The sequence below is a fragment of the Haliotis cracherodii genome, unplaced genomic scaffold, assembly GCF_022045235.1.
Source record: "Haliotis cracherodii isolate W230 unplaced genomic scaffold, xgHalCrac1.p SCAF_19, whole genome shotgun sequence".
Classification (NCBI taxonomy): Eukaryota; Metazoa; Mollusca; class Gastropoda; order Lepetellida; family Haliotidae; genus Haliotis; species Haliotis cracherodii.
Genome location: NW_027266274.1, coordinates 14,617,709 through 14,643,265, shown reverse-complemented (window position 1 = coordinate 14,643,265; position 25,557 = coordinate 14,617,709). Strand labels below are relative to the sequence as shown.

Sequence of the window (25,557 nt, the reverse complement as noted above, 5' to 3'; positions counted from 1 at the left end):
ATTCCCGGTGAGTACATGTCGATCCTTTCTTGTAGTGGGCTTTCTAGACCTTCCTCTACCCACCCTGATGTTTAACAAATACCCCACACCACACCTACCCTCCCCACCCAACCCCTCTCCTCCCCACCCCACACTCGCCCCCGTTTAACGATATCGTTCCATCAGTCGAGATATCAGAAGTTAAGATTTACCAAAGTGTCTGGAAACTGTATCTTTTTATTGGCCAACTTCATTCAAGCCCATTGCGCGCAATAGTTTCTCGTCGTCGTGTTGTATTTATCAGATTACTGAAAATCAGGGATGACACCAGGTGTCTGCGAAATGAGTAAGCCGGTAGCACCTTCCACTCACACAATCTGCTTAAAACAGTATGTGTCATCTTCCCTAGGTAAGAGAGTTGAGTTTCCAGTTTCCCTCCTTGCCGAACTACGCTGGAAGTCTGGGCTCGATCGCAGCGCCACCATGTTGGTGCATTTTTAGCTACACGTTTGATTGGACTATGTATAGACTCGTTAGTCCAGCAAACTGCTACTCCATGATAACAGCCTAGTTCGGCAAGGGTGGAAACTGGACTTTGATAGTCAGTTAACTCTCTTGCCTCGGGGAGATGAGTATGTGTTAGTTGCCTGACACTCCATCAGAAAGGTACATCAGTGTGACTCTCACATGTTCATCAACACTTTCTCTGTCCTAATATAATCTTCCAAATTTCCCTAGCCATATTTGGAGTCACCTTCTGCGATGCAAATTTGAATGGTTGGTTAAAATCACATATTCTGTTGGAAGGTCCCTGTGGCAGGTAGGCTGCTGGGGAAACACCAATATGTTTTCCCCCGATGACTTTCATGAGAATCCCCGTGATGAAGGCGTCCTCTATGGAGACATAGGGCATGTGTTCCGCTGCTTCCAGAACTCTGAATGCTAGTTCTGTCGGCATTACGTAAAAGTTCCCCTTTACATGCGGAGGATAGAAGTTGAAAGGATAACCCTCCTTGCCCAACTGATGCTTGCCTCCTCTTTCAACTGCTGCTGTTTCAAAATACGGTCCCATGACAGTGTTTTTCAAATCTAAAGTTCCCAGAATTTTCACAAGTGCGGCCATATTGATAAACGTGTCCTCGTCCACCTTGAGAATGTACTTTGCCGCAGGACAGAACTGTTTTGCCCATTTATATCCCATTAAAACTTTATAGGTCAGATTATAATAGGATTCTCTAAAGTCTGCTTCGACGATATCGTGGTGTACTTCATTCTCCTGACGAATGAGATCGGATTTTGAATTGTTGTCTGGTTTTCCCAGCAAGAACAATATCATGGTATTTTCATGAATGTCCGAATCTCCCCATTTTTTGGTCTTGACAACGCTGCCCCACGTGTCACGAATTGCCTCCCTTTCTTCCACATGGTCGTGCATCGTCATCACCAGCACAAGCAGCAAAGGATAGGGGTTGCTATGGCAACCAGGTGACCCAGTAACAGTAAAATTAAAATCAAGAGGGGTAATTTGTTTGGGGCTCTTCGCAAAATATTGTTCCTCACTAAGTACTTTGTCTTGGTGAACCTGTTTCTTTGGGTTAGCTGTTGTACTCGTGTGGGCAATAGCACCTGTATCTTTTGTTTTGACCTCTGGCTTCTTTGGCTGTTCTTGGATGTTTCCCGTGCGAGAACCTATTACGTTAGATCTCGTCAAATCCCGGTGTATGGTAGAGCTGGTGATGCCAGGTGACCGTGTGTATCGTACGACTGCCAATGTGAGGACAACGACGACCATAGCTATTCCAAACTGTCGGCGACGGCGAACAGCTACTGCCATCGTTAGGTTCTGAAACATTAACGGGATGTAGGTGAGTTTCTGTGATATGGTCATCAATATTTCCGTGCCTGTATGTGGAATCTACAATTTGAATGTGTTAGTTTGGGTTTTGTTTGATTGTTGTTTAACGCTGCACTCAGCAATATTCAAACTATATGACGGCGGTCTCTAAATAATAGAGTCTGGACCAGACAATCCAGTGATTGACATCATGAGCATAAATCCACGCAATTTGGATACGATGTCATGCATGCATAAGACCTGCATCACATAGGACTGTCCTCCAACATTAAGCTGACCGCCGTGATACAACTGGAATACTGTCAAAAGCATTCCATCACGTACCCGGTGTATCTGTGCAACATCACATCACGTACCCGGTGTATCTGTAAAACATCACATCACGTACCCGGTGCATCTGTGCAACATCACATCACGTACCCGGTGTATCTGTAAAACATCCCACCACGTACCCGATGTATCTGTAAAACATCCCATCACGTACCAGGTGTATCTGTAAAACATCCCATCCCGTACCAGGTGTATCTGTAAAACATCCCACCGCGTACCCGGTGTATCTGTAAAACATCCCCCCACGTACCAGGTGTATCTGTAAAACATCCCACCACGTACCAGGTGTATCTGTAAAACATCCCACCACGTACCCGGTGTATCTGTAAAACATCCCACCACGTACCCGGTGTATCTGTAAAACATCCCACCACGTACCCGGTGTATCTGTAAAACATCCCACCACGTACCCGGTGTATCTGTAAAACATCCCACCACGTACCCGGTGTATCTGTAAAACATCCCCCCACGTACCCGGTGTATCTGTAAAACATCCCACCACGTACCCGGTGTATCTGTAAAACATCCCACCACGTACCCGGTGTATCTGTAAAACATCCCCCCACGTACCCGGTGTATCTGTAAAACATCCCACCACGTACCCGGTGTATCTGTAAAACATCCCACCACGTACCCGGTGCATCCGTAAAACATCCCACCACGTAACAGGTGTATCTGTGCAACATCCCACCCCGTACCCGATGTATCTGTGCAACATCCCACCCCGTACCAGGTGTACACTACTGCCTAGAAGTTCATTCCCCTTACACGCATGGGCAACGCGTTACGCAACCAGTGTGCATCGGGTTGGTCACGCGTGTGATACCCGTGTGCAACGCGATGCACACGGGTGTGCACCCCGTCCGCCACTCGTGTGCAACGCGTGACACACTCATTAGAGGGGGAACAAACTTTTGATCAAAGGAGGACCCGTCTTAAAGGGGCACTGATCTAACGCAATTCCCCGGGACTGGTTGTTGCCTTTGTTATTGTTTTTTCCCAGTGAGTACCCGGATGTAGAGCAGAAATCTAGACTAGCTCGCGACCTCTGTTGCGCCATTCGTAAGCGCATTAGTCACTTTTATGGATACCGGTAGTAATAAGAGCGTATGGTCACATTGATCAACAAAATGAAATACAGTTTTCGAGATAATAAGGAAATGTAGGTATTTTTGTGGGTAGCATCGGTAATGGTGACGAAGTTTTGATATGTCACTTGCTTGGTAATTTTGCGATTTTCGTTTACACTATTTTGACTTGCAACACAAAGTAAATATTTCATCTGAGCATTGCTTTTTTTATAGTGTGTATATTTTTTTACTGTCAAAATGTGTAACATATTTATTAAACGTATAAATATTCAGTTATTTTACAAAGTGACTGAAAAACATTTCCATCTGTATTATTATGATAACGAATTCCAAACATTTTGATGTTTAATGTCATCACCAAGAGACTGAAAATGTTACGTTGAAAAGTACATTTCTATGTTGTTTGGCTTCTAATCCTACATAATAATCTGTTGTGATGTTTGTAGGCCCTTTTGATCGTCTTAATCAATCTGGACAGATCTTTTAGTCAAAATGACTGAAATATTTACACATTTTATAAATTGCCTGAGAGAATCACATTTTACAAATTGACGGTAATCTATACACGCTTAAAAGGAAATGACCTGTGAAAACAATGTCTATCGCGCATTGAAGAATTTCCCAACCAAGACGTAGAGAAACAAGAACGAATCGGTTCAAATGAAGGAAAACAAAATGCAAATACCATAATTACAACTTACCAAATTTATGTGTATAAATAGGCAGCTTCCTTGTTCGAGGAATGTATCCGTGAATATCCACACAAAGGAATAATGTCCCACTCATCTGCAGCTATACAAAATAACTTATTCGATGTCACGTGTCTCTGTAACTATCAAATATTCTAAAAGATATATATCGTTTCGGGATATTATAACCAGTGTTCGTTTCTCAACTGATCACTTGGATTGTTTCCAAGGGTTGGCTGAGAAAGGCCACGTGACAACTATTTTCATAACGTCCACGGTTCCTAAAACATCCACTGAGTTTGATAACAATGAGCAACCAATCAACGTATTATCAGTTAACCCTTTGAACAAAGTATGTTGTTTTTACATCGCCACTTCACGCCATGACATGAGTGTATTCCCTTTGTTTTAGTAAACCTAGACATGTAAACACTCACTTTTGACATATCCACTGTGCAAGATAACAGTGATTAATCAATCAACGTATATTTTCTGTTAATCCTTTGATGACTAGGAACGATCCGTTGATTTACCTAAAAACGTAAATCAACTGATCATTCATCTCTTGCTGGGCTGCCACGTGCATATTACATAACGCACATTTCACCTCACTTCAAACCTGGATATAGATTGAATAATTACCCCAGACACAATAAATGCCAAATGAGAACCTTTGTCAGGTAATCTAAGTGGTGCTACCACTAATTGTACCTGTAATAAATTCATTAACTGAGCATCAAGTGAATGACGACAAATTCACAAGTGTAGGGTTATACGAGAAAACGTTGATGACAACAAGGGAGTAGTAATCGTATTATCGACGCAATCCGAAATTGCTTTCACTGCATAGATACTTTTTTTAGTATTAAACTATGACCATCTGGGTTATTTCCAAATGACGACATCCGATGAGCTCCGCCGTTCTTTTTGTCTGTTTGTTTAGGCTGAAGAAATTAATCAACATGCGCCCTTTGTCGAAATCTTTATAGATCACAGTTAACCAATCAGTGTGTATGCAAAAATTCGTAAAGCAAATATTGCCTCCAGCCTCCAAGTTTATTTAGCTGTCTTTGCAGACGGTAGCCCAGTCTCTGGTCACGCTCAGTTGCGTTGCGTATCATCCGGGTACTCAAGGGGGAAAAAACAATAACAAAGGCAACAACCAGTCCGGGGAATTGCGTTAGATCAGTGCCCCTTTAAGGCATCTGTGTACAATTGCTGTCGAAGGATGCGATTCACATGCAACATGCGTGTTCAGTGGGGCTACGTGCACGGAGTAGGAACACACATATTAGCGATATTTCTATTTCTAGGAAGTTTGAGGCAATAGAATAATGTAAGGCGGGATGTTTTGTAGTCAGGTGGGAAAGGATGATAATCTATTAATTAATTTTGAATGGCCTAAAGTAGCGACTATGGTGTCGTGTAAAAACATCGGACAATCTCATTTTAGCCGAATGCTACAAATTGGTCTTGGAGAATTTTGTTTAGATGAATAATAATGTGATTATTTCTGTAACTGTTACAGCAATACTGCTGATGTGGCTTTAAGCAATATTTACTCTATCACTGACAGTGATATATATTGTTTCCAGGTTCTTCACACTTTAATGTTTTCACTATCCATGAACATTCATGTACACAATTTCTTTTGTTAAATTATGTTTAGCATGTTGAGGGTTTTAATTTAAAGTACATAGAAAACAGCACCAAAGGGAGAGGAGTCTACTCTACTCTACATGGGTCTTTGTGTATGTAAATTACATGATAGCATTTTCAAGCTCAAGTCATACATTTTCTAAATGCTACTTGGAGAAAGAAGAGAATGATAGAAGCATGACCACTGTGCAGGACTACTAATGTGCGCATGCGCCTTGACCTTCTGATATCACGCATGCGCACGGACAGCGTCTAAAACACTAGAACACGAGAATGCGACATTTGGACATGATGCAAAATCTGGTGGGGTTACTAACTCTGACTATTGTTTCCTGAATAAAATATTATTGACTTCAGATATACCTCTTATCTTTTGGTGTCATGTGACACCAGATGTTGTTATCAACCAATACTCCTGTATAGAAATATGAAACATCAATGCTTGAGAATGCTAGTGAATAACCAATTTCGATTTGCCAACAAAACAAATTCCTGACAACGTTGACAATAGCGGTAAGAATATATTCATGGATCAGTGATGACCCAGTTGTTTCCAAAAAGAAGCTGTTGCCTCAGATGAATAGATGAAGTTATGCTAGCTGGGACCACGTCAATACATCATGTATGACTTTGCTGCAGGCTTCAATGCAGGGTTGGAGTACACAAAAATTATTCAGAGACAATCAATTCAATTCATTAATCAGTGTAACTACCAGTGCAAATGAAGAATGTTTATTATAATATGTCATTATTATTTTCCCAAAGATCAAAGATTAAAGCAGTTATCAAGATTTATTTTCCATATCTTTAGAAATACTTAATCGTTACATTGAAACTGCCATCATGATGTATTATGATTATGATTATGATTATGATTATGATTATGATTATGATTATTATTATTGATGTACATATGGTTCGCACCATATGAATATATATCAAGTTTCCTTTTGCAAGAACATATGCATGCTGTTGTGTTTTTTCAAGGTAATCTTCGTTCTCTCATTGATAACAATATTAAAAGAACAAGTATTATAAAATATGATACGGGAATATATTACACACGTTATTTACGCATCCGGTTGCTCATAATACAATGCTAGTAAACAATATTTTTGTTCCAGGGAGTGAATACCAATTAGACCAAGCCAGCTCAACATCTCATTCACTTATAAAAGACAACTTCATCATAAACATAGTCATCATCGGAGTATTAACAGTTTTTATGTGTGACGCCACATTCCCTGCTATAGTGCAAGTATCCATGATAGAAAACGTATGATGTCTGGAAACGTAAGATCCGACGATTGTGTTATGAATAATAATAAAGGCATGTTTGATGCTGAACGCTCTGAACGAAAACAGGACAATCCGCCATTGTAGTCCGGCAACACAATGTTTTCGTAGTATTTTTAAAAAATAATCTTTGATAATATTTTGTAGATGATTTTTGCAAGGACTACCGTTTTACGAAACGCGATTTTCCGCGTTTCCGCCGATATTTCACATTATAACAATGTATATCTACAATGAAACCGACAGCTCAGAACAAACCAAATTCAACATTTTTAAGTAGTGATATCATAACTTGTTTGATAGGCATTACTTAGAAGTTGACGGATGAGAAGATAGACACAATTTTTATGGATAACAACTTCTTTAATACTGTAAAAAGGCGACGTTTCGGTTTGGATCCTTATACCGTTGTCAAGCAAGACTGAATGAGGGACATAGTGCAGAATATATATAGCAAGTGGGTGATTAACAATAGAGGATTAACAGCAACAACAAGGGCTTACTTACTTACTTGCTTGCTTGCTTGCTTGCTTGCTTGCTTGCTTGCTTGCTTGCTTGCTTGCTTGCTTGCTTGCTTACTTACTTACTTACTTACTTACTTACTTACTTTGGAGATTTAACGTGCGCTTTCCGACTGATGCGTATTTCGCACACGGGCCCGGCCAGGCCATTTAATGTGTTTCCGAAAGGGGCGAGGGTGGTCTGTGCAACCCAAGAGGGGGCTTTAGGGGTTGCTTATAAAGAATTTGGGAATTTTGAGATTTGGAATAGATGCCGATGGGGTTGGGGAGGAGAACTAAGGGAGCTGGGTATGGTGGATGATTGTTTGTTTATGTGATTTTGATTTGGTAGGTTATTATGGTTTTAGATGCGTTTTATTAGTTCCGTTTTGATTAAGAATACGCCTAAGGCCTTGAAGTTTTCTAGTTTATTTTGTGGGTTTAGTATTGCTTCTAGAGTGAGAGCCTTGTTTAGATTGAGGGTGGTTTGTAATGCGGTTCGATGTGTTAGGTAGTGTGTGCAGTGGATGAGTGCGTGTTCTGGGGTTTCTGGTTGTTTGCAGTGTGGGCAGTTACCTGTAGTGTGTTTTTTTAATTTTTTTAGGTGGTTATTTAGGTTGGTGTGTCCTGTTTGGAGTTTAGTGATTACTCTGTCGATTTTTTTTGATGGATGGAGAATTTTTGGTTTGGTTAGTGGTTTGCTGAGCACTCTTTTGATTTGGCTATTTGAGTTTAGATATAGGTTATGCCATTTTTTGTGATTTTTTGTTTGTTTACACTATTAATTTCTGATTTTGAGATGGGTAAGTTTAAGCTTATTTCTGGGATTTTGAGGGATAGTTTAGCTGCTTTATCGGCGTTTTCATTACCGTATATTCCTACGTGGGCGGGTATCCACAAGAAGGTTATTTGTTTGCCTGCCTTAGTTAGGTCGTTGGAGCTTTTAAGTATTTGATTTATTAATTTAGGTCGGTTTTTGGTATTTTTGTTTTGTAGGGCTTGTAGTCCACTTAGGGAGTCATTAAGTATTAGGATTTTTTGGTGGTTTTTGGATTCTTGATTGTGGAGGGCTGAGGCCATGCCCATTAGTTCTGCCGTGAATATTGATTGGTTATTTGGGAGTCGGAAGGATTGTGTGGTTTTAGTTGGTTGTGTGGTATGGACTCCGAAACCCGTGTGTTTGGAGGTCGGATCTGAGGATCCGTCCGTGTAAATGTGACACCAATTTGGCCAATTTTTGTGTATGTATGCTAGTGTGGTAGTTTTAGCTATGTTTGGGTCGGTTTGTTTATTTATTTGGCTAGCTAGTGTTGTGTCTATTTTGGGTATTTTAAGTTTAGGGGTGAAGATATTTGATTGTTTGCAGTTTTGTTTAAGATTTTTAATTTGGTGTTCATTTAGGTAGTTTGTTATTCTTTGGGATATTGGGGTAAGTAAGGGGTGTTTACGAGCTAGAGCTTGGTTTTTAGGGCTGATGTTTTGGTTTATTAAGTTTTGGATGAGAGGGTTTGATTGGGACGCGGCCCAGAAATTTAAGCTTAGCTGTTCCCTGCGTAGACTTAGTGGCATTTCTCCTGTTAAGGCCTGAAGTGATGTGTAGGAGGTGCCATGTTGGGTGCGTGTAATGAGTTTGAGAGCCTGATATTGTATTGAGTCAAGTTTTTTAGATAGAGAGTTGTTTAGGGTGTTGTATATGGCGCAGCCGTAGTCTAGTTTTGATCTAATTAGGGATATGTAGAGAGAGAGGAGAGTATCTTTGGAGGCTCCCCAGTTAGAGCCAGTTAGGCATCTTAGGGTGTTTAGGTCTTTACTGCATTTAGTTGTTAGGCTTTGGATTTGAGCATCCCAGGTGAGATGTTCATCGAAAATAAGTCCTAAGAATTTGGTTTGTTTTTTAAATTTGATTGTTTGATTGTTTAGCTGGAGGATTGGGGAGGCGGGTTTCATGTTTTCATATTTGAATACTATTCCAGTTGTTTTTTCTGAGTTAAGGGAGAAGCCCCATTTGTCAGCCCATTGTTGTATTTTATTAAGAGATTTTTGGAGTAGATTTTTGGCCATTTTCATGCTTTTAGTGCGGATCCAGATGGCTCCATCATCCGCGAATTTTGATGTGTTTACAGTTGATGATATGGTCCGAGATGGCTGATTTGCTGTCGGATTTGATGGTGGAGGTTTTATGCTCTTTGATTCTGGTGTTGATTGGGCGGGATGTTTCACCTACGTAAGATTGCCCACAGTTGCAGTCAATTTTGTAGACTACACCTTTAGCCTCTTGGGGTTTAGATGTGTAGTCTACAAAATTGACTGCAACTGTGGGCAATCTTACGTAGGTGAAACATCCCGCCCAATCAACACCAGAATCAAAGAGCATAAAACCTCCACCATCAAATCCGACAGCAAATCAGCCATCTCGGACCATATCATCAATTGTCCCAATCACATCATCAGCTGGGACAACGTCCAAATCCTCGCCAACAACCTCCATGACTTCACCAAAAGAAAACTAACAGAAGCAGTCCATATTCGCCGCCACAAGCCATCAATCAACAGAGATCAAGGCTATTTCATCCCATCCGCCTACCATGAACTCATCAACCAATAATCACCTGTTTATTGACTTCATGCCCCCATTGGCTTCTAGCTATGTGTTTTCTGTCCATCGTGTTGTGACAGCATAATCCCTTTGTTGTCACACCTACCTATGTTATCCCACTCTTGTATGCCCTTGTTGTTACTGTTAATCCTCTATTGTTAATCATCCACTTGCTATATATATTCTTCACTATGTCCCTCATTCAGTCTTGCTTGACAACGGTATAAGGATCTATACCGAAACGTCGCCTTTTTACAGTATTAAAGAAGTTGTTATCCATAAAAATTGTTTCTATCTAGTGATATCATAGTTTTCATCCTCTGTGCAATCCACTCTGTTGGCATATGAGCACGAGCATGTTACAAAACACATCGCGGCCTCCCCGTAAAACGAATCCAAGCTCAAACACTTTCAATACAGAAGTTACCGCCAATGCAATCGCCCCCGACAGCTAATCCTCTCTGTGCATTTGACCATAAAGTCTACTCACATACCAAGCACCGCGCCAGGAAAAGTACCAGACGCCTCAACCGCCCACCCGTCAATATCATTGCAAGGACAGTATGTACTCCGCTAACAGTGTGGAGTACTAATTAAACATTCCAGTAATGTTACCCGCCACTATATCAGTTTTTTGTAACTTGCTGATACTATTTTGCACATACAAAACAATTATAGAGCAATACATAGCAATTATCCTCCTTTACCAACATCTACAAAGAAACACAGTGCTTAACTTAAAACACTTCAATTTGCACATATATAATAATTATACACAAATACATAATAATTATCTCCCTTTACCAATATATACAAAGAAAACAAATTTGGATACACCATATATACAAATTTGTCTATTTTTGTATATGTCGTATATACAAACTTGTATATTTTTGTATATATCATCATTCTAATCTTGTATATCCTTTGGAAATATCATCTTTCCAAAGGATATACAAGCTTGTATGTATGGATTTTTTTTGCAGTGAATTAATGCTGCACTCAGCAATATCCCAGCTACACTACTGTCTAGAAGTTCATTCCCCTTACACGCATGGGCAATGCGTTACGCAGCCAGTGTGCATCGGGTTGGTCACGCGTGTGATACCCGTAGGCAACGCGATGCACACGGGTGTGCACCCCGTCCGCCACTCGTGTGCAACGCGTGACACACTCATTAGAGGGGGAACAAACTTTTGACCAAAGGAGGACCCGTGTTAAGCTGAACCTGGGGGTGGTAACAAGGAGAGAAAATTTTGTTATCCTGACGAAAAATGATGATACACATGTATTTGCTAATGTCTCCTTTCTTTATGTGATTTTGTGGGAATAACATGAATACTGTTGTGTTTAAATAGATCTGTCTTGTTTTATACGACCATTGCTTCTAAATCCGATGGTGTTAAGAGAATACATGGTCCTGGAACATGTTATTGCAATTGAAATGCTTTTATTGTGATTTGACATTAACCGTCTGTAGTACGACTTTCAGTGATAATATGTATGAGGTTTGGCGGCGCATTGTTTTTATTGGACCCTAATTACTTTATGATGACTTGGACTCTGAGGCCGTGAGGCTGGAAAAGAGCAGCATGTAATTAATGAGGGTGGGTTATATCATTGAGGATACACTTGAGGGAGAGAATACTAATTACCGTACTACAGGAAGAGACCTGTAGACGTAAGCGCGGGGTGGTGTTTTAGCTGGCCATTCGATAATGGCCGCCAGGAGAAGTGAGCTTTGACTGCGTCATCTAAAATAAATAATAAGATACAGCAGTGTTATTTTCACGGGTCTGTTGAATAAACTCCCAGCGCTACGGTCAGTGTATCTTCTACTTGATCCTTGATACATCATTTGGGCATTCACAATATATTAGTATATCAACGTACTAAAGAGCACTGATCTAAAGCAATTCCGCGGGAGTAGTTGTTACCTGTGCATTACTGTATTTTCCCAGTGAGTACCCGGATGATATAGCAGAAATCTAGACTCGTAAGCGCATTTTTATTGAAAGTAGAAGGACGTATGGTCACATTGATCAACAAAAATGAAATACAGTTTTGGAAATGTAGGTATATTTGTGGGGAGCATCGGTAATGGTGATGCAATTTTGGTAAGTCACTTGCTTGATAATTGTGCGATCTTTGTGTACACTATTTTGACTTGCAACACAAAGTAAATATTTCATCTGAACATTGCTTATTTTACCGTGTGTATATGTTTACATTCAAAATGTAAACAGATTTCACTAAGGAAATTTATTAAACGCCTAAATATTCAGTTTATTTTACAAATTAACTGAAAAATATGCCCATCTTTATTAATATGATAACGAATTCCAAATATTTGTTTATATTTAATATCATCACCAAGTACAGTTCTGTATTGTTTGGCTTCTTTTCTTAGCATAATTAATATATTGTGATGTGTTTAAGCTCTTTTGGTCGTCTTTATCATTTTTAGTCAGTCGGTTAAATAAATGAATGGATTATTCAGTCAATTTGTAAAATGACTGAAATATTTAGATATTTAATAAATTGCCTGAGTGAATCATATTTTACACATTGACTGTAACATATACACGCTTACAAAAGAAAATACTTGTGAAAACAACGTCTATCGCGCATCGAAAAACTTCCCAACCAAACGGAAAGGAACAAGAATGATTCTGTTCAAAGCTGCAGCGAATGAATGAAAACAAAATGCAAATATCATTATTACAACCTACCAAAGTTATAATGTATCCGGGAATATCAACATAAAGGAACAATATCCATTGCGTCTGCAGCTGTACAAAAATAGTTATTCGATGTCAAATGTCTCTGTGAGAATCAAATACTTTGATAATAATTATTTGGAAACAATATTTGGAATATATATGAAATATATTAAAATATTTAGATATATCGTTTTTAAACGTTATTTAAATGTATCGGATATTATAACCCGTGTTCGTTTCTTAACTGATCACTTAGTTACTTACTTACTTACTTATAATGGAGATTTAACGTGCGCTTTCCGACTGCAAGCGTATGTCGCACACGGGCCCGGCCAGGCCATTTAATGTGTTTCCAAAAAGGGGAAAAGTGAGTTTGTGCAACCCAGGAGGGGGCTTTAGGGGTTACTTATATAGTAATTTTGAAATTTTGAGATTTGGAAAGAATGCCAAGAGTGGGTGGGGGACGAACTAAGGGAGCTGTGTGTGCTGGGTGGTTATCTAATAAGGTAGTTTTGGTTTTAATATTTTATTTGGGGTTTAAATGCGACTAATTAGTCCTGTTTTTATTAGGTATATGCCTAAGGCTTTGAATTTTTCTAATTTATTTTGTGGATTTAGGATTGATTCTAGTGTAAGTCCGGTTTTAAGATTTAGGGTGGTCTGTAGTGTTGTTCGATGTGTTTGGTAGTGTGTGCAGTGAATGAGTACGTGTTCTGGTGTTTCTTGTTGTTTGCAATGTGCGCAGTTTCCTGTTGTGTGTAGTTTAGCTATTTTACGGTGATTATTTAGTTTGGTGTGGCCTGTTTGTAGTTTGGTAATTATTCTGTCGATCTTTTTGGATGGGTGTAGTATTTTGGGTTTATTTAGGGGTTTTTTGAGTACTTTCCTGATTTGGCTATTTGAGTTTTGGTATATATTTTGCCATTTTTTGTTAATTTTTTGTTTAGTGACACTTTTGATTTCTGATTTTGAGCTGGGTAAGTTTAAGCTTATTTCTGGGAGTTTAAGGGATAATTTTGCTGCTTTATCTGCCTTTTCATTTCCAAAGATTCCTACGTGGGCGGGGATCCAAATGAACTCTATTTGTTTACCTACCTTAGTTAAGTTGTTTGAGCTATTGAGTATTTGATTTATTAGTTTGGGGCGGTTTTTAGTGTTTTTATTTTTGAGGGCTTGTAGTCCACTGAGGGAGTCGGTTAGGATGAGGATTTTTTGGTGTTTTTTAGATTGCTGATTGTGTAGTGCTGAGGCCATGCCCATTAGTTCGGCCGTGAATATGGATTGGTTGTTTGGGAGTCGGTAAGATTGTGTGTCTTTGGTTGGTTGTGCGATGTGGACTCCGAAACCTGTGTGTTTTGAGATCGGATCTGAGGATCCGTCTGTGTATATGTGACACCAATTTGGCCAGTTTTCATGTATGTATGCTAGTGTGGTGGTTTTAGCGATGTTAGGATCGGTCTGTTTATTTAGTGTATCGGCTAGTGTTGTGTCTATTTTTGGTATTTTAAGTTTTGGAGTGAAGATATTGGATGATTTATTGTTTTGTTTAAGATTATTTATTTTGTGTTCGTTTAGGTAATTGGTTATTCTTTGGGAAATTGGAGTAAGTAGTGGATGTTTCCGGGCTAGGGCTTGGTTTGTTTCAGTTGTTTCACATAGGTGCCAAGTCAGCTGAGAAAGCCCACGTGACAACTATTTTTATAATGTCCCCGGTTCTTAAAAACATCCATTGAGTTCGATAACAATGAACAACCAGTCAGTGTATTATCAATTACCCTTTGAACAAAGTATGTTGTTTTTACATCTGTACTTCACGCCATGATATGAGTGTATTCCCTAGGTTTAGTAAACCTACCTTCATATGTAAACACTTACTTTTGACATATCCACTCTGCAAGATAACAGTAATTAATCAATCAACGTATTTCCTGTTGATCCTTTGATGTCTGGGAATGATCAGTTGATTTACAAAAAAAGTAAAGCAACTGATCATACATCTGTTGCTGGGCTGCCACGTGCATATCACATAACTCACATTCCACATCACTTCAAACCTGGATTTAGATTGAATAATTACCCCAGGTACAAGAAAGACCAAATTTGAACCTTTATAATCTGAGTGGTGCTACAACTAAGTATACATGTTATAAATTCATTAACTGAGCAGCAAGTGAATTACGACAAATACACAAGTGTAGGGTTATACCAGAAAATGTGGATGACAACAAGGGCGTAGTAATTGTATCATCCACGCAATCCGAAATCCGAAAATGCTTTCACTCAGGGATACTTTTTTATTATTAAACTGTAACCATCAGGGGTATTTCCAAATAACGACATCCGATGAGCTTTCGCCGTTATTTGTCTGTTTGTTTAGGCTGAAGAAATTAATTACCATGCGCCCTTTGTTGAAATCTTCATAGATCACGGGTAACCAATCAGTTTAAAAAAATGCTTAAGCTTATTTAGCTGTCCTTGGTAGCCCAGTCTCTTGTCACGCTCGGTTGCGTTAACGAGCAAATTGACTCACGGCAGCTAGAAAGCCCAAGCGGAAATCCAAAGGTCGTATTACCTGAAGAATCAACCTTCATTTGCGAAATATCTACTGCTCTCAAAATTAAAGTCAGAACTTTCTAACCAAGGATTACCAGTTGAAACTGGTCGATGGCTGAACATTCCCAGGGAAGACAGCCAGTGTCCACTCTGTGAATCTTTCGCTGTGGGAGATGAATTGCATTATTTATTCCAATGTGAAGCTTTTCACCAACGGCGATATGAACTCTTAAATAAGCAATATCTCGAGTTTCCAAACATTTAAGAAAATTATGACAACTAACAGTGTAAGAAATCTGAAAGGCCTATCTAAATTCCTTAACAATGTGTACAATACAATTGGTAAATTGTATTAGTATCCACGTATCCTATTTTTATTATTTTTGTTAAATTGTACATAATAAAATTGTAGATAATTGTATGTCATGTTATTCTAAGAATAAATGAGTTTGAGTTTGAGTCCAACACCCGAGAAGAAGCCAGAGATTAGTGCCCCTTTTTGAATAGTTTACAATCATGTGTTTTAGGGTTAGCTCTGTTGGCTTAAACGTATTTTTATTTCAAAAGAAATCTGGATCGGTAAACAAGCAAAACTTGCTTATGTAATACCTCTCCAGGTAACAACTTAACAACAGCTAGATATATATAAGAGAGTGATGAACATAAACATACAAAATGCACAAATGAAATACACGAAGCCAATACACTGAAGCAAGTGGTGTCTGTGAAATAAGGTAATGCAGTTTTCCTTTACTACATGCATAAAATTAAGCTACTCAAACCTTTTGCTATTGACAATGATGTCGTGAACTGATTTAAGAAGAGTCATGTTTGTAGAACTGCTTAACTACTGCCACGTAACATCATTTTTAGACCATACCCATGTGTGTAGAAATACACAGTGTTTCTGATATTAGCGTATTTTTTGACAGTCATAAAAAAATTAATTGCATCTTCAAGGTGATATCCACAAGTGCAGTCTGGTATGTCTGATACATGTCGTCTAAACTTATCAGCGTTTAAGTCACTGCAGCTGAGCCTAAGGCGACAGTGGACAATTTGGCAATCTATGAAAATATTTGAAGTCAAAATTATTAGTAATTGCATCAGAACGATTAATTAATGATTTGATTTCTTTTAATGAGCGAGCATTAGTTACTTCATCGGATAGAGGGTTCCGCAGGTTGATAATATCCAGAAGAAATTATTATTAAGCATAGGTCTGTGTTCTACATTTGATTGTTTGTATGTTGAATCTATTTCTAAGTTTATATGTGCTGTTATCAGAGAATTGAATATACACTTTTCAAATATTTTGGCTAAGCAACTTGTGAGTGCTACAGGTCTATAATTTGAGCATTCATGTTCATCGCTGACACTGACACCGTATCAGCCCGGCAGTGGACTTGACACAGTTATTTGCGCACCGATTATATAACTCCTACAGACAGGGTGGGGGTGGTTGTTTAAAGCGAAACGGACGACCCCGTCTGTTATCTAATAAATGCTGTGCGGCGCCTTTGATCTTGCCTCAAAACATACACCTTATAGTAGTAAACGACGATCAGGATGGCCTGGAAATAAACACAATTCTGTCTGCCCAGTGTATCCACAATTAACTAGAATGCTTCATATCCACAAATATATATAGAAAATAGATATTTGCCCACAGCAAATATTCATTTGCTTAATTGCATCAGTGTGGTTTATCAGAACATATACAATGCTTTCTTACGCTTGGTGAGGCAGACTGAAATTGAACATTAGGATAACGTCACCAGGGATAAAAGAGGTCATACCAAAGAACTTTATTTACTAGTGGAAAAGTCAGACATTCCGATCAACCACTACAAGCCCCGGCCGGATCTCAAGGTTGACCAGATCAACACCCCAAAGGAACATCTCTACGCCAAACAAGGAGTCATGGTGCACAAGAAGGGGGGACAGGACATCGAGTACGACATCACAAACTACACAGACTTGTACCACTTCTTCCAGAGTAGTGGCGTACCGACCGCAAACCACTTCGTCGCCAATACCGCCGTCCTCCTTGCCAAGAGCCTCTACCAGAATCCCGACCCCCAGGATGAGAAGCTGACCAAGAGACTACTAGAAGGATACCGCCGCTAGACTTCTAGCCACACATGCTCGCCAGCCGACGACGTGCCTTCCCACGCTTGCCCCCGCCCCCCCCCAGGCCCAAACTTTTCCATATTATTGAATATTCTTTCATCACCCACTCCCACCCAGCCAAACCCCAACCCCCTTAACTTTATTAGAATAGGCTGTAGTAAACTTATACATTTTTTTGGGGGGTGCACTTCTTTATTTAATCATTACGCTTTTTTACCCTAAAAGTATAAGTGCTTCCCCGTGTGCGAGATAGGCTTAAGTCGGAAAGCGCACGTTAAATCTCCGAGGTACCTATCTACCAGAACTTTATTTGCTGTTCTGGTCATACATAAATATATGTAAGTTACGTACATGGAGAGGCTAGATTATTTACAGCTAACAGCAATATAGTGCAAATATTATGTTCAATAAAAGAAAACGTTGATATATCTATAACACACTTTTTGTACTATTAAACAAACTGTGGACTTTTAAGACATTTTCGCTTATTGTAATAACATCTAGCTAACAAATCATGTCTATCTCTGAAATCCACAAGCATAGTTGCTGTCAAACCTAAAAAACATATTCAGGGAGGTCAGTTTTGACTTGCCAAGCACCTAAAGGTGAGTTTATTTTTAAACTGTCAAAAGCGATTGTCCCTTCAATGCTAGTATATGGCTGGAAGCTGTTTCTCGGACTGTTATGAGTTATGATGTATTTTATGATATTACTTGGGAATGTTCAAATTAGTTACTGTCATTTAATCCAACGTTCTAACTGTCAACTGTCTCAACAGGACCATAGGTTTGGTTATATATCTCCTCCCTGTCTCTATGTCTTAAGTTGTTAATCGGTAACTGCGGTCCAAATGTATAAACTTATTCATCTATTGTTGCAAACTTGACTGATTTAAACATATCTAATTGATCATGAACTACTCAGTCAGTCAAGCACCTGTATCAGAAATGTAAAACCAGCCATGTTTCATGTAGTCCCAATATCATTGAAAAATGCCGATGAAACGTGACATATAAATTTACTCACAGACAATATATTTTTCGTGAGAGTGAAGCACAATTTTATTAAAGTTTTATTAACAATTTCATAAACTATAATAATATTAATATCAAAATTCATCATCACTTGCCAAGTTTATGAAAATGTCCCCATTTGGGAGATGTCACATATAAACAAGGTTTCGAACTAAGTTTGATCGTCTTTGACACTGAGGTTTATCCCCACTTTGTTTATACAAGAAAAGATGTTACGCCAAAAACGCTCACAGTAGTTAGTGAGTAAACTCACGGCCTGTCATGACCTGGTTGAGTGACTTCCTCCAATCAACGTGAAAGGATTACCCACAGAGAAAGAAAAGGATTAATGTCACCCATAAATCTTATCCTAACGTAGTACTCCAACTTCTAAATGCCTCTCAAAGAAGGATTAAAATCCTAAAGATATCCTATCTACGTGGTATAGGTACTCACAACCTCTAATAATAAACTGTTACGTTTGGTATCCCCAGCAATACTCACTATGGTCATTGGGCAAATGTAAAAATCAAAAACCCTAACGAGATTCTGTCTACATGGTCACACCCGGTGATTGTGAAGATCTCAAATTCTATCAACAGTCAGACAGCATGGCTGTTCATATTCATTTACAAAATCCTCTTATAATTAGTATAAAAGTGTCCCACACAAAACCTTCTTTTTATTTATTCTTTCAAAATACAAAACAGAAAGTGGGGTGTGGGGAAATGGGACATATTCCTACGTGAAATAATGAGACATTAGTAGTGGTGGCGGCTATATCATAATTGTACTGTCTAAAGCAATAATTTGGCGAACGAAAACGTTACATTTGCAATCAAATGGAATGACTCGTGAGGGCAAATGAATATGTTCGCAATCCACAAACAATCATTTTATTAATGGCGAACATTTACCAACCCGCGACAATCGTGTCAACACTCGGGGGGTTCCCCTAGCAATAAACTCGCATCTAAATTCACTACTGTTCTACTGTCGGCTAGCCACAATGGCTAGACGGGACCCTAGTGGAATGGTTCATGCCATAAAAGTCTAACAACCGAACACTAATTAAGACGGGCCAACCTTGTATTTACGGTCTGGTGAACACAGCTCAATGGCCGCTCATTAACTCAAATTTCACATCTCACTGTTTTGTTTTATCTCACTATTCATTTGATAATTTTGTCAACTTCAACTGGAACCCGGTCCCGTGTTACACGCGTGGCACACGCGTGTGCAACGGGTTGCACACGCGCTGCACACCCGTTGCACACCCGTGGCCAACGGGTGCTCACCCCGTGTGCAACCCGTTGAGCACCCGTGTCACATGCGTGTTACACGCGTTCTCAACGCGTGTTAGGGGAATGAACTTTTAGGCAGTAGTGTATCTGTGCAACATCCCATCACGTACCCGGTGTATTTGTGCAACATCCCATCCCGTACCCGGTGTATCTGTAAAACATCCCATCACGTACCCGGTGTATCTGTAAAACATCCCACCACGTACCCGGTGTATCTGTAAAACATCCCACCACGTACCCGGTGTATCTGTAAAACATCCCACCACGTACCAGGTGTATCTGTAAAACATCCCACCACGTACCAGGTGTATCTGTAAAACATCCCACCACGTACCAGGTGTATCTGTAAAACATCCCACCACGTACCCGGTGTATCTGTAAAACATCCCACCACGTACCCGGTGTATCTGTAAAACATCCCACCACGTACCAGGTGTATCTGTAAAACATCCCACCACGTACCCGGTGTATCTGTAAAACATCTCACCACGTACCCGGTGTATCTGTAAAACATCCCATCCCGTACCCGGTGTATCTGTGCAACATCCCACCACGTACCCGGTGTATCTGTAAAACATCTCACCACGTACCCGGTGTATCTGTAAAACATCCCATCCCGTACCCAGTGTATCTGTAAAACATCCCATCCCGTACCCGGTGTATCTGTAAAACATCCCACCACGTACCAGGTGTATCTGTAAAACATCCCACCACGTACCAGGTGTATCTGTAAAACATCCCACCACGTACCCGGTGTATCTGTAAAACATCCCACCACGTACCCGGTGTATCTGTAAAACATCCCACCACGTACCCGGTGAATCTGTAAAACATCCCACCACGTACCAGGTGTATCTGTAAAACATCCCACCACGTACCAGGTGTATCTGTAAAACATCCCACCACGTACCCGGTGTATCTGTAAAACATCCCACCACGTACCAGGTGTATCTGTAAAACATTCCACCACGTACCAGGTGTATCTGTAAAACATCCCACAACGTACCCGGTGTATCTGTAAAACATCCCCCCACGTACCAGGTGTATCTGTAAAACATCCCACCACGTACCAGGTGTATCTGTAAAACATCCCATCTCGTACCAGGTGTATCTGTAAAACATCCCATCCCGTACCCGGTGTATCTGTAAAACATCCCACCACGTACCCGGTGTATCTGTAAAACATCCCATCTCGTACCAGGTGTATCTGTAAAACATCCCACCACGTACCAGGTGTATCTGTAAAACATTCCACCACGTACCAGGTGTATCTGTAAAACATCCCCCCACGTACCAGGTGTATCTGTAAAACATCCCATCTCGTACCAGGTGTATCTGTAAAACATCCCACCACGTACCCGGTGTATCTGTAAAACATCCCCCCACGTACCCGGTGTATCTGTAAAACATCCCACCACGTACCAGGTGTATCTGTAAAACATCCCATCTCGTACCAGGTGTATCTGTAAAACATCCCACCACGTACCCGGTGTATCTGTAAAACATCCCACCACGTACCCGGTGTATCTGTAAAACATCCCACCACGTACCAGGTGTATCTGTAAAACATTCCACCACGTACCAGGTGTATCTGTAAAACATCCCACCACGTACCCGGTGTATCTGTAAAACATCCCCCCACGTACCAGGTGTATCTGTAAAACATCCCACCACGTACCAGGTGTATCTGTAAAACATCCCATCTCGTACCAGGTGTATCTGTAAAACATCCCACCACGTACCAGGTGTATCTGTAAAACATCCCACCACGTACCAGGTGTATCTGTAAAACATCCCACAACGTACCCGGTGTATCTGTAAAACATCCCACCACATACCCGGTGTATCTGTTAAATATCCCACGACGTACCAGGTGTATTTTTCAATCATCCCACCCCGTACCAGGTGTATCTGTGCAACATCCCACCCCGTACCAGGTGTATCTGTGCAACATCCCACCCCGTACTAGGTGTATCTGTTCAACATCCCACCCCGTACCAGGTGTATCTGTGCAACATCCCACCCCGTACCAGGTGTATCTGTGCAACATCCCACCCCGTACCAGGTGTATTTGTCAATCATCCCACCCCGTACTAGGTGTATCTGTTCAACATCCCACCACGTACCAGGTGTATCTGTGCAACATCCCACCCCGTACTAGGTGTATCTGTTCAACATCCCACCACGTACCAGGTGTATTTGTCAATCATCCCACCCCGTACTAGGTGTATCTGTTCAACATCCCACCACGTACCAGGTGTATTTGTGCAACATCCCACCCCGTACCAGGTGTATTTGTCAATCATCCCACCCCGTACCAGGTGTATTTGTCAATCATCCCACCCCGTACCAGGTGTATCTGTGCAACATCCCACCCCGTACCAGGTGTATCTGTGCAACATCCCACCACGTACCAGGTGTATCTGTGCAACATCCCACCCCGTACCAGGTGTATCTGTGCAACATCCCACCCCGTACCAGGTGTATCTGTGCAACATCCCAACCCGTACCAGATGTATTTGTCAATCATCCCACCCCGTACTAGGTGTATCTGTGCAACATCCCACCACGTACCAGGTGTATCTGTGCAACATCCCACCCCTTACCAGGTGTATCTGTGCAACATCCCACCCCGTACCAGGTGTATCTGTCAATCATCCTGTATCATTCGCGCGGTGACACATGACACCACGCGTGGGTGGCTAAAACGCCGTGTAAGAAGTAAAACCACAGAATCAAAATCCTAACAACGTTGATAACAACACAAAAGTTAAGATATCAACACGTTTTTAAATTCAAACTAGAAAACTAAAGGACCAAACCCACAAAGCCGCTACATTAAACCCATCCGTTACCAGAATTGATGTGAGTCAACCGTGGTTTCTAAAAGCATGCTCAATTGCCACAGCCTAAACGCAGCTCTCTAATCATGTTCTACACTCGCGTGCCCTCCGTCCGATTTAATATTTAGACGGACATTAATTATTTGTAAAATGTCTGGGGCATAATGAAATGTCCTAACTCATTACCATTTGCGAGCAGTACGCCTATCCCCTTTGGTACCTGACTGGTGATGTCTGCCGGGGGTCATTAATTAATAAGAATCAGTTCTAGGCAGATGATGATGCAGAGGACAACGGAGAAATCTGGTGGCTTGTGTATTATCCGTGTGATGCCCCTACAACATCTGGCAGCTACCAGTCAAGCGTTGTCACTACTACATACGTAAATAAGTGTATTAGATATATGGAACCTACTGAACACTTTCTTAATCTTAGACCTGTTATGACCCATAGTTAACAGACAGTTTGAGATTCTGGGGCAACTGCTAATGGGATTATGTTTATCAAATGGATTCACATCTGTGGACTGATATTATATCTACCTATATACCACTTTATAGTGCCTCCGATCGCGGTATTTAAAGAAAACACGTGCTCAAAGTGAGGCCATTTTCCTTATGCATTCTCAACAAAGCCTCTATCAGAAGTGTTTGGCTTGTGTTGGGTGCGACTTGGCCCGGACTGTCAATCTCAATTTAAACCTCACAGGGGTATCATCAAATGGATTTACATCTATAGACTAGCATTATAATTACCTAAAAAACACTTCTTGTTGATCTTTCCATGTTTTATATTCAAAAGCAAATTAATTAATTTTAATTAATTTTATTTAATTCTTTGAAACATGTAGACTAAATGTATATACATGTATGTACATACAAAATATTAAGTAAACAAGAACCTAATCAGTGAGGGGTCCTTTATCCACCTTATTCGACGGCTTGTAAAATTCTGATATCTCAACTCACAGCTGGTTAATATATATTTTCTGCTGAATATTCGAAACAGAGTGAGTGAGCTGGTTTGAACGGAATATATCACACTTTGAGTTTGGTAATCTAAGCGTTGATGGGCTATAACAACACAAGTTCGTCTGAGGTTCCACAACTGTTTATATAGACAATGCCACTTAACTAAACACCCCTAGGCCAGTCACTCCTTTTGAATTGTCACGGTCTACAATTTTCTGACAACAACGTCCACCTCAATTTATTGAACACGTTCTGATTTCCACCTGTGGAGAGCATTACCAATACCACCTTTTGTTCTTCCAGAACTACTGACGGGGACAGACAGACAGACTTTGATAAAGCCTTATTTCCAAATGAATGTTTCTCGTCATATCTTTCAAATACCTGCTCGAGTTTTATTAAGCTGTTTGTATTTCAGGGAAGTGGAAGTGAACACCAAAGAAAGAATCTTCTGGCATTCAATAATTTCGAAAAGTGTATGAATTTTCAATTATCTAAAAATATTAAAATGTCAACAAAAATGTGTCTTTTAACGTCTTTTGGTATGACGTGGCCGGGGATCGAACCCGGGCGTTTCGCTCTCCGGGTGCACGCTCTACCACTAGACCACGGAGGCGGTCCATAGTGAAAGAGGAACAAGTGAGTAAACAGCAGTGCGATAGTTGTGTGCTTGAACCTTTGATGACTGAAAAGAGTTGTAGATCTAGAGCCGACTTACAAATAATGAAGAGCAGGTGTACATGTGCCTCATTCATGTCCCGACACAGCAGATCGTTGCTTTATACCCAACACCCGATTAATTTCTACCCGTCGTTGCATGGCTGGTACGTTGCTAACTATTGTATAAGACTACATCACTTATTCACTTGGTCATTACGAAAGTCTAATGGTGTCACTTTGGAAGCATCATTTAATTTCTTTTTTAATCAAAATTTCTCGTTATTACAATTATTTGTATATTTCTCGATATTTCGATATTTCTCGCGTTATTTCGATTATTTTCTCGTTATTTCGATTTTTTTCCCGTAATTTCAATTTTATATAAAAAAAATCGAAATTTAGATAATTTTACATAAGCTTGAAAAAACAAAAAAATAATCGAAATGTGGAAATAATAATCGAAGTAATAATAAAGTAGAAAATTAGAAAAAAATAAGAAATAATTTAAGTAGCGAGAAATTTCGATTTATCTAAATAGAAATATGCTACGAAAGTGGCATCATCAGGTTTTTGTAGATCATGGAGAAGTGAGTGAGTTGGGTTTAACGCCGCTTTTAACAGCATACCAGTTATATCACGGCGTGTCAGCTTCATGTGGGAGGAAAGACCGAAGTGATGCAGATCTCAGACGTTTACCACTTCGGTGAAGCCCACGAGCACGGGTATGGTGCTGCACAGCGAATCGCGGCGCCTTAGACGACTGGGCCACCCGTGCCCCCTCATTGAGAAGGTTTTCTGTCCTGGTATTTCCAAGGCGCATGTATATAACCCATCACTATATGACATGCCCCTCTATGGTTGGGTATGATATATAAGCGACAAAACCCTTTCCATAGTCCTTGTTCCTATGAGAAAACACAGGAATCAAAATAGGGGATTGGATCGGACATCATTTTTGCCACTCATGCGTCAAATTTGGAAATACCCTCATAATGTCCACCATAAAAAAATATTGAAAACTGAGGCCTTGAATGGAATTTTTCTTGATAAAGAAAAAGTCTTACCACATGCTTATAAATCTTCTTAGAAAGAGCATGCTTGATTGTACCTCATGCACACAACGGTTGTGAGGTGAGGTGAAATGGGGTTTAACGCCGCGTCCAAGATTATATAGCGACGTGCATGTACGTGTGTGTGTGTTTGTGTGGCTGCTTGTACTAGTACGGATGCCGATTTATAGTGCTAGCACACTGAGATACCATGCCGCAGTTTAACATAAATACCCCACTCAGACACAGTATACTGACTCCGAGCCGACCAGTCCTTGTTTTAGCCCCTTAATGCCGAGTGCCAGACAGGGTA

General features: G+C 40.3%; 1 protein-coding gene across 2 annotated transcripts in view; it reads right to left on the bottom strand.

Moving 5' to 3' along the window:
* Window positions 1-222: 222 nt before the first annotated feature.
* LOC139467137 (beta-1,3-galactosyltransferase 5-like) overlaps window positions 223-25,557 on the bottom strand; it is a 42,718-nt gene continuing 17,383 nt past the window's right edge. For both annotated transcript variants that reach the window (XM_071248853.1, XM_071248854.1), the window contains exon 2: window positions 223-1,822. In XM_071248853.1, coding sequence (XP_071104954.1) covers window positions 674-1,822 — 1,149 coding nt within the window. In that variant the 3' untranslated portion in view covers window positions 223-673. The remainder of the gene's footprint in view (window positions 1,823-25,557) is intronic.